The sequence below is a fragment of the Trachurus japonicus genome, chromosome 1, assembly GCF_045865225.1.
Source record: "Trachurus japonicus isolate A0001 chromosome 1, Traja_1.0".
In the NCBI taxonomy this organism is placed as follows: Eukaryota; Metazoa; Chordata; class Actinopteri; order Carangiformes; family Carangidae; genus Trachurus; species Trachurus japonicus.
This window is the reverse complement of record NC_140907.1, coordinates 21,050,162-21,062,292: the sequence shown is the minus strand read 5'-3', so window position 1 is coordinate 21,062,292 and position 12,131 is coordinate 21,050,162. Positions and strand designations below refer to the sequence as shown.

At 39.4% G+C, this 12,131-nt stretch overlaps 1 protein-coding gene across 2 annotated transcripts; it reads left to right on the top strand.

Annotated features, from left to right (window-relative positions):
- The first annotated feature begins 922 nt into the window (after window positions 1-922).
- On the top strand, window positions 923-11,575 carry LOC146991878 (E3 ubiquitin-protein ligase TRIM21-like). 2 transcript variants are annotated; one of them, XM_085780144.1, is made up of 11 exons: window positions 923-1,035; window positions 5,394-5,959; window positions 7,062-7,242; window positions 7,711-7,806; window positions 7,952-8,041; window positions 8,138-8,281; window positions 8,960-9,107; window positions 9,404-9,448; window positions 9,529-9,555; window positions 9,656-9,831; window positions 10,202-11,575. In XM_085780144.1, the coding sequence occupies exons 2-11, from the start codon at window positions 5,427-5,429 to the stop codon at window positions 10,568-10,570; spliced, it is 1,809 nt and encodes a 602-aa protein (XP_085636270.1). In that variant the 5' UTR covers window positions 923-1,035; window positions 5,394-5,426; the 3' UTR covers window positions 10,571-11,575. The 2 variants fall into 2 exon arrangements, with proteins under 2 accessions (XP_085636270.1, XP_085636262.1); XM_085780136.1 differs by having other exon boundaries at window positions 941-1,053; window positions 5,410-5,959.
- Window positions 11,576-12,131: the final 556 nt, after the last annotated feature.

The following is a 12,131-nucleotide window of genomic DNA, read 5'->3' as shown; positions in this document are numbered from 1 at the left end:
AAAGTATTATCGGTAACACTTTATTTGACACCTATCTCTATAACGCATTATAACCATACTTATAATGAGTTATACTGCAGTTATAGCAACTATAGTTATAAACACTCATAAATTATCATAATGCTTTATAACAATAATCATAACACACTATAAAGCATTTTATCATGACTTATAAGGTCCGGTATTATAATACGTTATAGTTTTAGTAACTCACCGACATTGGTAATGCATTATAATGTGTTATAATTGGCTTATAAACATGTATAACTCAAACACAAGGCTTTATAACAATAAGCATAACACATTATAGAGAATTATAACTCTATTATAATACTTGACCTTATAAGCCATTCTAAAATGCTCTATGATGTGTTATGCTTATTGTTATAAAGCCTTATGACAATTTATGAATGTTTTTAATGATAGTTATACACGTTTATAAGCCAATTATAACACATTATAACTAATATTTATAATGCATTATCAATGTGGGTTATGTCAGCGAGTTACTAACAATTATAACGTATTATAATACCTGACCTTATAAGTCATGATAAAATGATTTATAGTGTGTTATGATTATTGTTATAAAGCATTATGATAATTTATGAGTGTTTATAACTATAGTTATACAGTGCTATAACTGCATTACTATAACTCATTATAAGTATGGTTATAATGCGTTATAGAGATAGGTGTCAAATAAATTGTTACCCTCTTGATTTCTTGAATTGTTTCATTTCATATGTGGCTTTCAAATGTGAATTCATATAGTCGCCGTAGCCCAGAGATGAGAGTGAGATTTAAGGCATACTGTATCTGCACAGCCGCACCTGTCGAGCAGGTTGGATTGGATCAGCTGGACAGGTGGGGGGGTACCAGGTGGGAGGAGTTAACAGCACAATTACAAGAAAAGGAACAAGGAAAGGAATGCGGCAGCTGAGAAGCAAGCACTGAGATCAACAGGTGGAGAGAAGACTGAGGACATCTTGGACGTCTGCTTCATATTTTTACCTGCCGACACAGAGATCATCTCTTCAGCCCTCAGAGCAGGTAAGACTCTTTGTAACTAAGGTAGAAAAGCACAAGGAATGTGTTGTCCATGTGTTGCCTCCTGCCATTTAAAGTTTCAGTTCTCTGAACTAAACTAATGGACTGAACCGGAGCCTGTTATGTGATTTCTCTATTGCTAAAAGCCTTTTCTACAGTCTGTATGTTCAAAGGAGGTATATGAGATAACAAATGACTGACTGTAAGTGTGTGTAAGCACTCATTATTATAAGAAAAGGTTGACCACAGTATTTGTTCAGTGTTTAGTTAGGCATCATTTGTCAGTGTTATCCACTGTTACATAATCCGCAGCACATTATTGTGGAGAGTTTGAGTGGCAAAAAGAAAAATGGGTGGAGAGTGAAATCTGTTTCTATAGAGTCGAATATACAAACATGTCTGATGAGGTGAATGAATTAATGTCAGATAACACAAGGGTAGTTCCCATATACTGTGATAAAAATGTTCTCTTTGTCAATAACATTAGGCGCCTGTTTACACTACAGCTTTTACAAGTTGACCAGGCGGAGCTCAACCTGCAAGTGATTTCCCTACATGCTATCTGTTGATTGAAAGGCACTGTTGACAGGTGATGGAGATAAGAGCTGTGTTGCATAAAGCCAAACCACACCTGAGACAAAAGAACAAAGAGGAAGAATTTAAATTGTGATTCAAATGTTACAGTCTGCTGAATAGGCGGCATTAGCGCCATATGTGTTAATTAATGGAGGTTAATGTCATGCATCCTTTCCTGCATTTTCTATATACAATTTTTCAAGGCTTACTTTATCACCAGATAGATACTTTCTGACCCCTTTCATAACTTCTTTTCAGAGTATTTAGCAACATATTTAGTAACATTTGGGCAAACACTGACCCTACTTTTACTCTCAGAGTTTGTCTGTGGTCATTTTAAGTAAATTCAGACAAAACACAGCACAGCCTTTGTCTTGGTGATTTTGTTGGAGGATGACATGGTTATAAAATCAGAATGTCAGCAGTTGTGAGAAGCAGCTTGTAAATGGCCTGGAAGTGACTTCAGTCTTTATTTCTGAGAAGCTCTATTGCAAATTCATCTGTATCAAAGCCTGAAAACCTATGTATGTGCACAGGGAGCAGGTGTTGAAGCAAGGCTGAATGCAAATAAATAGGGTAATTGCGTTGTAAGTATTGTTTTAATGGTGGAAAATTAAAAAGTAGGATATGTATGATTTTAAGATACCATACCTGCATATTTCCATTTGAGGCTTCCACTATACTCCACTTCAGAATTTGATATTGATAGAGGGGAGAGTGGGCCGTCTTGTCAAAAAGGTATCACACTTGTCATATCTCCCACACCTGAGGGAGTTATGAGGACAATCCTCAGTCCCACACTGTTCCTCGGTTATTTTGCTTTTTACATGTGGTATGAATGACTGTCATCTCAGGTGACAACCACAGTAAAGTAAAAAAAAAAAAAAAAAGATCCAAACTGCACTATTTTATAAAACTTTGATAAAGTTCAGTGATATTATTTTTTCACACAATATAGGAGAGTAGCCTACAGGTGTGATACCTAACCAAATCCCTGTATTAAAGCTAGCTTCTATTGCAGCTAGCAATTTCAAAAACGCAACTCTGGGGCACGTTGTCCAAGTGGAAATCGAAAAGTATGTATTTTGTCCAGTAGGTGCGCATCAGGTGTGTAATTAAAAATGTGTAAAAGGAATTTTCATTTCAGCTTGACTTGGTTGTTAATGATGATGATAATAATAGTAAGCATTTGACCAGAAAACATAAAGAGACTACCTATTGAAAGTTGACTTTTTGTAGGGATTGTTTAACAGAGAGAAGAAAATAAAGATGGAAAGAAAGACAAAGAGATTGTAGATAAAATGGTTTGACATTTTAAGGACAGTAAAAGGCAGCGCACCACCTGCCTTAATGCTGAGGGCAGTAAAGCAGGTGAAATGTCACAGTGGTTCCATAAGGAGCACAGCTAGAGACACAGGTTGTTCTTGTTTTTGACTCACTAGTCTTCCTAAATAAATCAGACTTTTAACTTGCAAATGAGCACAACAAGCCTCTATTTTTGAGATTTAAAAAGTGAAATAACCATATATAATATACAATGTGATAATTTAAAACTCAATATTACAGTAAGAAGATCAAATGTAAAGATCATTCACTTGGACACCAGACTTTATTATTATATTAAACTGGGTGACTAAGAAACGTAAATGAAAGAAAAAATTGGACAAGATGCCCCAGTCTTCTCTACTGTCTACTTCACTATATTCATTTGACAGATTTAATTAAACAAACAAGTTACTGACTGTAACGCCCAGCAGGGCTCCCCTTCCCCTAAAGAAAAACTCAACCCCCCAGATAATCAGTTTGCAACAACCAGGACTCTAGAGCTGGACATTCAGACTGGCTGAGCAGTCAGGATAGAAGAGCTGTGGTACATGAGACGACCAAGAATTTGTTGGTCACATAATTTCTCATACAGCAGACATAGGCTACATGATAAGATCAACAAATCTGTTTGGTGGGTTTCAGCTAAAATGGTCAAAATGTGAATTTTAACATGAAAAGTGAAGTGATCGGAAAATTACTCTGAAGAAATTAAACTCCCACATGTTGTAGGAGAAACCCACAGTCCTTCTCTATTCCAACTATGATCACTATGCTCAGGTTGGTAACTGCATTCTTTCCCCTTTCAGCACAGTCATGGGAAACTGGCTCTACCTGAGCTGCGGCTGCGTTGGTGTGTGTAATTTTAGATCTTCGGTTATAAAAAGCTGAGGAGGATGTTGAATACTTTCTATTCTTCACATCTGTAAACAGCAGGTTGGATTTAGTTTTAATGTTGTTAGTGATTGTTAGAAAGCAGATGCATGTATGTCTGCAGACCAAGAGAGAGATACAAAAATATCCAGAAACTTTATTGCTGTGAGTCGTGATTGGGAACTGAGTATGATCCCAGCACCTTATCACCCTCACCTTTGTTCACCTGTGAACTAGGAAACGGACAACTACAATTTAACTAGTTTAGCAATTACTCTGTTTACTTAGCGCCTCTGTGACTCAGTATTATAATTACTAAATACACAACGCGGCACTGTAGCTGACGCCTCCTGTACACGACAAATAAAGCGTGTCCTGGATAAAAGAAAAAAAATGCTGTTGCAAAAATGGTCACTGTTAATTAAGAAATAAAGAAAAATAAAATACTTACAATCAAGAAATTTAAGGGGCTCTACACACACAACACTTTCAAGCTTTTTTGTATACCTCTAGTAAATGTAGATTGTGTAGTTTTATTGTAAAGCTATAAACTATAATCTTATTGTCAGCAAAACCAATCAAATTTGATCATCTCTTCTACCCTCTGCTCTGATTTTGTTTGTTTCTACTATAATAAAACCTTCTGGGCTGTGGCTCAGTCGTGTGGCTTTGGTTGTTTTCTTTTAATGGATACAATACAGACATAATGCAGACGTGTGAATGACTTGGACATTTTTACTGTCATTAAAGAGTCTGTACTATGTGCTCTAGCGAAACCTGAAATCCCTGGTCTTGTTAAGGGCGTGTTTGAGTGCATCAGACAAACATTAATTGAAACACACACTCACACCGAAAGGTAGTTCTGCAGGCTGTTGTGCTTTCACAGATCATGTTAGAGGCTGAAAGGAATTAGTTTTAGGTTTAAGGCTCAATTTAAGGATCAGGATTAGATTATCCTGTCGGTGGAATAATGACTGGACTGTGCACCACATCAAGCTATGAAGTGGAGAACGTGAGATCATTTTTGCACTAATCCTTTCTGTAAGTTTCTGAAGTCGTCCATGTTTCATGAAGTCTGTGTGTCTGGGTTTATGTGCATGCTGCCTCATTCTTGCCCTGAGTCACCAGCAAGTGCTTTTATGTCTGGGTACTTCACTTACCAAGGTGTAGTTCTTTTGACATCCTATTACATTACTAATTGGGTAGCTAAGACTGTCTATTATTTATTAACCCCTAATTAATCACTACAATGATTATAAGTCTATGCACTGTCAAGAGAAATCAGTGCATTTCTGCCATTTTGTGCCTCTCGGGTACTTTCTCTGTTACTGTTACTGTGAGCGTGAAAGTGACCAGAGAAGATTCCTAGTCACAGATTGTGTGATCAAGGGCAAAGGCTAATGTTTCTGCAATCTTCTTGTTTTTCTTTAGTTGCCTGATTGTTGCTTGCAAGTCAGTTCGACATAGATTCACCTTTCGCAAGAAAAATACTTAAATTTTGGGCCCCAAGAAGATACACAGTCTATATCACAGGTACAATGAATCATGCCTTTGTTTCCTCTAAAGGCAACACTATCTCTCTTACAGCTTAGCGTTGGGTGGCTATGGCGCTGGCTACTGCCTTTCTGTCTGAAGACCAGTTCAGCTGCTCCATCTGTCTGGAGGTGTTCAACAACCCAGTGTCAACACCATGCGGCCACAGCTTCTGCCAGGCCTGCATCTCCACCTACTGGAACAGAGGTGGTGCAAAGTCCTACCAGTGTCCCCTCTGTAAGGAGTCCTTCGGCCAACGACCAGATCTCCAAATCAACCGAACCCTGAAGGAAATCACCGAACAATTCAAGCAGATGGCCTCCTCTGAGGTGCCAGCGAACAGGAGAGGAGGAGGAGGAGGAGGAGGAGGAGTGGAGGATCATCTTCATCCAACCCTGTCTCAACTCCAGAGGGCAGGCGAGATGCCAGAGGGCGTGTTTGCAGAGATGATGACCCGGTTTCAGCGGCTCCCATCTTCCGATGCGATACTTGCAACGCCTCCCCGCACCAGTGACCTTCAACCTCGAAATCCCAGTCGCCCGACGCTCCAGTCTCAGAACAGTGAGCATACCGACCCCCCTCCACCCTATTCGCCACCACGCAGGTAACAAACTACACTCTTGATGGGTTAAATGGGTTTGATTCAACCACGTTTTTAATACTGCACTTTAACCCTCCTGTTGTCCTCCTGGGTCAAAGAAGGAAGGACAAAGGGAAAGAAGGAAGGAAGGAAGGACCAAGGGAAAAAAGGAAGGAGGGAAGGAAGGCAGGCAGGAAGGATGAAGGGGAAGAAGGAAGGAAGGAAAGATGAAGGGAAAAAGGAAGGAAGGATGAAGGGAAAGAAGAAAGGAAGGAAGCACGAAGGAAGGAAGGAAGGAAGGAAGAAGTAAGGATGGAAGGAAGGGGAAAAGGAAGGAAAGAAAAATGGAGGGAAGGAACAGATTAGGTCAAGAAAGGAAGCAGAAGGATGGGCAAAGGGAAGGAAGGAAGGAAGGAAGGAAGGAAGGAAGGAAGGAAGGAAGGAAGGAATGGAAAAATTATTGTGGAAAGAAGGAAGGGAGAAAGGAAGGAAAGAAGGGAGGAAGGTCAATTTGACCCAGAAGGACAACAGGGTAAAAAAAAGATATTACTAAACTAAATGTGGTGTAATAGTTCAACAAAAGAAGAAAACTCTGAATTCAAAGCATTAGGTCTAATATTGGGTGTTGAAAGTAACAACCAGCAAACACATGCAGACATTAGATTCATCCACTGGAAAAAAATGATTTTTACAAAAAGAAAGGTAATTTTGGTTGTTGTTTTTTGTTGTTGTTTTGTTCCCTTTGTTTGTTTGTTTCTTTTCTTTGAGTATTTTTTGAGAGGAGTGTCAGAAGTTACAACCTTTACATAGGGTCCAAAATATTCTAATAGAAATGTCATTTCTAGTTAATTGATATTTGGTTTAGCTCTTTTTCATGCATGCAAATATTTTCCCAAATTACAAACTGATATCTTCAAACGTTTTGTTAGATATCGGACCTTTAAGATGTTGCTTTCATTTCATATCCTAATGAAAAAGTTCCTATGTTTGAGGAGTTGGAAGCAGAACATTTCTCTCTTTTATTTGGTTGGAAAATGACAAGATATCCCAAAACTAACATGTCTAATTTGAGTAAAGTTGAGTTTGAGTAACAGATCTTCATGATTTTATCTTAACATTTTGACAGATACTCCGTGAGCAGTGCAAGTGAATCCTCCCTCAATCTACCACTGTGTCCCATCCACCTGAGAGGTCAGGAGTTCTTCTGCCGCACTGACAACACCTGTCTGTGTAGCACCTGTGTGGAGGCCTCCGGCCACAGAGGACACAACATCATCCCTGCCAAGAGGGAGTGGCAGATCAGGAAGGTGCGTGTGTGTTTGTGTGTGTGTGAACAAAAAATTAAGAATTTGGAAGATGAGACCTTGCTTGCTTACTCATTCCCTTTTTTTTTCTGCAACAAAATGTGCCACACGGTATACATCTATTTATCTTGTATCCTGCAATCTCAACCATCATTAAATTCACAGGCATAGGGAATTATATAGTTCTGACTTCCGACTCTTAGTCAATAAACAGAAAATAATATAATGGATAAACAAATCTAAACAAAACTAAAACTCACCTTACACTAGTATTGTACACAAATGTAATGAGTAATGAGGAACTATGGCACTTTTAAAGGATAAAGGTTTATGTTACTGATGTTATTAATGATCTCACGCTCTTTTATTCATATGTCACCACATCATCTAAATACTACACTATACATTTTTTGGACTATTATTTTGTGAATTACAGACACAGTTTGGTTGTGTGTTTTCTATCTTCTCCAGTCCCAGTTGGGTATTGCAGAGGTGGAACTGAATGATCTCATCTGTGAGAGAGAGAGAAAGGTGGAGGAAATACACAACTCCTTACGAGAGATACAGGTGAGTTTTCATTCTGTTTCAGGATGCATATTTGGAGCTCAGAGATGTTTGTATTTAAATTTTGAAACATATTTTATACAGTGATGCCAAGCTTTCGATGCCTTGAAACTACCTTTAAACAGATATCTATTACTGTTGTCTTCAGGCTGCAGCTGAGGGAGAAACAACCGGAGCTGTTGTTGCATTTTCCTCATTGATCTCCAGTTTGGAGCGCTGCCAGGCTGAGATCTTGGAGGTAAATAACAAAAGACTAATTATAAAAATCTGGAAGTCCTCCATTTGAGGTGTATTGACTGAGCTGCATGTCATATATTGTCCTGATAAACCCCAGATGATAGAGATGAGTCGTCGAGCGGCCGAGCACAGAGCTCAGAGCCTGTTGAAGGACTTGGAGGAGGAGATAGCTGTGCTTAAAAAGAGGAGCGCCGCACTGAGCCAATTGGCCGTGTCTGAAGACTACGTACTCTTTCTCAAGGTATGGATGGATGACTCAGTCAGCCCTGCTCCAGATGCACTAGCTTTGAATATAAGACACGGAAAGAAAAACACTTTCTGTCAACCAAAAACTTGAATTACTGCCTCACAGATACAAAGATACAAGAAATATGGTCATCTCTCATTCCTGATTTACAGCAATGAATAATCTTATTGCAGCCTATTATGAGTTGACCTTTGACCTTTTGAATATAAAATATAACTCATTTTATTATTTTACATGTTTGATTTTCATAATTAATATATAAAGTGTATACATTTATGAATTATTGCCAAAAAAAAAGGTGTTTGGTGACCTTTAATCACCACATTCACATTCGTGCCGAATTTGAAGACGTTTTCTCAGTGTATTACTACTGACATATTACATACAACCCTTCTAATGCCATCAGCTCCTGACTAAAATTGTCCTCATTCTCATAAAAGGGAAATATGAACATGAAGTATCTCCATAACATTATCCAGAATTTAATGTCTCTACCAGCCTTGACAGCTGTACCTCTTAGCAATCTCTGTTTACAGGCCTCAACAAATCATTGTGTGGCATCTTGTTAACACAGGCACCTCTTTGAGTCACCAGAAGAATCAGGATGGATGTTTCATCTGTGTCCTTAAAGTGGGAAAAAATTCTAAAAGCTGATGTTTTTCTTCTCTACAGACGTTCCCTGCCGTGTCCACCCTTCCACCAACGAAGGAGTGGTCGGGGGTCTCTGTGTCATCTGAGCTGACCTCTGGAGTGATTCTCAGGGCCGTCAATTCAATGACTGAGCGCGTCCAGGAAGAGATGCGTAAACTGACAGAAATCTGTGAGTCCTTGCTCAGACTGAGAGTGAAATCTGATGGTCGAATGGTCTACGAACTCAGTGAATGATGTTGTTGCAACATCTTAATCTTTGTCTCTGTTGATGGTGCTTTCATGATCATTCAAAAGGAGTAGAACTGAGGTCAGCTGCACTACTTGAATAGTTTTATTCAATAGTAATAATACTTTTATTTGTTAAGGTATTTAACTTCTTGGGGGGGCAATGACTTTCTTCAAATATCTAGCCACAGATAAAACAGTAGTGTGATAGAAACCTTGGCTTTACTGTCTTATCTACAGGCCAGCGACCCTCATTGGACCAATCTGTTCCCAGACCAAATCCAAGTAAGACTCTGATTAGTCAACAGCACTATGTAAAAACATAAAATCTATCCTTTATTACCGATCTTCTCTTTTCTCTACAGAGACAAGGAGGGTTCAAGAATATGCAGGTAAGGGTTAGAAGACATTTGTTGTTTAAATATTATCTAAACTAGTTTCACATCCGTCTGTTTAACTTTCTACTATCACTCTCTTCCTTCCTCCCGTAAGCCGACATCACTCTGGACCACAACACCGCCCACGCACGTCTCATCATCTCAGCAGATGCAAAGCAGGTGCACTGCGGAGACCGCCATCAGCAGTTACCAGACAACCCTGAGCGGTTCGACCGGGTGGTGTGTGTCCTGGCCCACCAGGGCTTCAACTCGGGACGACATTACTGGGAGGTGGGTGGTGTAGGTGCACACATTTGAAGCTGATGTAAATGTGCTGAAAAGGCCCAGCAGTTATTATTTGAGTTAAAGTAGTAGAGTTGGAGTTTTGTTAGACTTTATTTGATTAGTCACACATACGGAGCCAAACAACATCCTAAACTCCGACTTAGTCATTTTCCATAGTAGCTTGCGCCATCTGCTGTTAAGCCAGAGAAATACCAGAAAGTACTCACAAATCATGACAAAGTTAGGGGCATCCAAGCATAATGTGTGTCCACTATTAATAAGAAAACATCCCATACCCTATTGATGTGGCCCACACCCTAATAGATGGTGACAATGCACTCACTGCAATCAAAGGTAACTCACTGCTGTCTTCCAGGTTCAGGTGGGAGGAAAGACAGACTGGGACCTGGGAGTGGCGTGCCGGTCTGTCAATCGGAAGGGAAAAATCACAGTAAGCCCTGCCAATGGTTACTGGTTCCTCAGCCTGCGGGATCGGAACGATTACGCCTTTCGAACCGAGCCTTCAACCAGCCTGACCGTCAACCTCAGACCCTCACGGATTGGAGTCTACGTGGACTGCGATAAGGGAGCGGTGTCGTTCTACAACGTGGAGGCCAGAGTGCTCATCTACACCTTCACAGACTGTTTTCCTGACATCATCCATCCATTCTTCAGCCCCTGTACTAACAGATCAGGAAGAAACGAGGCTCCCCTAATCATTTGCCCCCCTCTGGAGGCAGAATGAAATGAGCCAATATTTTTAGGATTTTTTTGTTTTGTTTTTTGCTTTTACATGCCTCCATGTATGTTTGAATGAGACTGGGTCAGACAGATAAACACCAGGAACTAATTTGACCACAGCATCTCATCATGCTCCTCTTTCTTCATGGCAATAGAGCTAACTGAACAATAGGCAATAGCATTACTTAAAGGTCCCATATTTTAGACTTACCCTGCGTTTTATTAGAAGTGCTGAACCATAAGAAGATATCTTTGTGGCTTTCAGAACCAAAAACCATCTCAGTGTAGTTTAGGGTTTCCTCTACCACACTATTCTCTGGGGCTCTAGAACAGGTCATTTTTTGTACTTTTGTACTTGAACTCTCCTCTCCTTGCTTAACTGTTTTCCGAGTGGACAGCCAGCCACACATAACGAATCGTAGCCTTGGCTTTTGTAGGTAAACCTCACTGGTAAATACAAATGGCGCTGATGAGTCAGCAGTGAAAATGGGTCAAAGACAAGGTCAGATTTGGACTAAAATGCTCTAATGGAAAGTCACTAGTCTCTAATATAACTGTCCAGGTGTGTGTATGTGTCTGTGTGCATTTGGACTGAGACTGTGATATTTTACCAGTGTTAATATGGAACTTAGACCTAAACTACACAAGGATATCAACCATTTTACTGTAGAGGAGATACTGGAGGCCAGGAGCTCCGTGATGCACCTGTTTCATGGATCAATGAACACTACAAGACTGAAGTCAGCAGTAGCCGACGTTTCCGTTCTAACACAAAATTGTGCATTAAAAAAAAGACGATAGACTAAAACCAAAGCTGAACTTACAACAGAGACTGACTTCATAAAGCAGCTTCTTGTGCTTCATCAGGTCAGAATGCCTCAATATAAAAATGTGTCTTGAACAGTGTGTAGAGTGTGTAAATAAAAAGTTTCATTTGTTTGGGGAGGCAGGTTGGGAGTCACCCCTGTAAGTCGCCCATATGGTTAAATACTCCTAAGCTCTAGTTACCTGCAGCGAATTGGTAAAATCTGACAGACATTTGTAGAATGTTTTGTAATATGTCATCTTCTCTTTGATTTGATCTGTCACTGATCCAGTTTGTGGTCTCCAATTTTTTTTAATTAAAATTGTGTAATATTACCCACTGTGACTTTCATTTTAATATTACAGCTCCATAAAAATCCAGTTGTAAAAGGAAAATAGAAAAATGTGCATTTCTGTGTTTTATTGACAGTCATTGAGCAACATAAGGACGTAGGCTACACTGTGCATTCTTCTCAAGAGACATGATGCGGAAATAGAAACTCCATCTATGGGAAACTATAGGTAAGATAATTCACATGCTACACAATCAAGTATGGATCCTGCGATTTATTGTGAGCCTAATTTAAATAGTGATGTGTGCGTTATTCACACTGGACTATTTTACTACAGCCATTTTAGCTCTGCTATTTTAATTGTTATTCAGTTTGTCTATAAAAGCTAGTGCTTAATTGAAAGCCTACCAAGTAAGGATCAAAAGACATTAGAGTCCGTAGTATATATAATATAAATTCAACTAAACA

Coding starts and splice junctions, on each gene's coding strand:
- LOC146991878 (XM_085780144.1), top strand. CDS start 5,427: ATGGCGCTGGCTACTGCCTTTCTGTCTGAAGACCAGTTCAGCTGCTCC. Junction 7,807..7,951: donor ACTCCTTACGAGAGATACAG/GTGAGTTTTCAT, acceptor TGTTGTCTTCAG/GCTGCAGCTGAGGGAGAAAC. Junction 8,282..8,959: donor ACTACGTACTCTTTCTCAAG/GTATGGATGGAT, acceptor TCTTCTCTACAG/ACGTTCCCTGCCGTGTCCAC.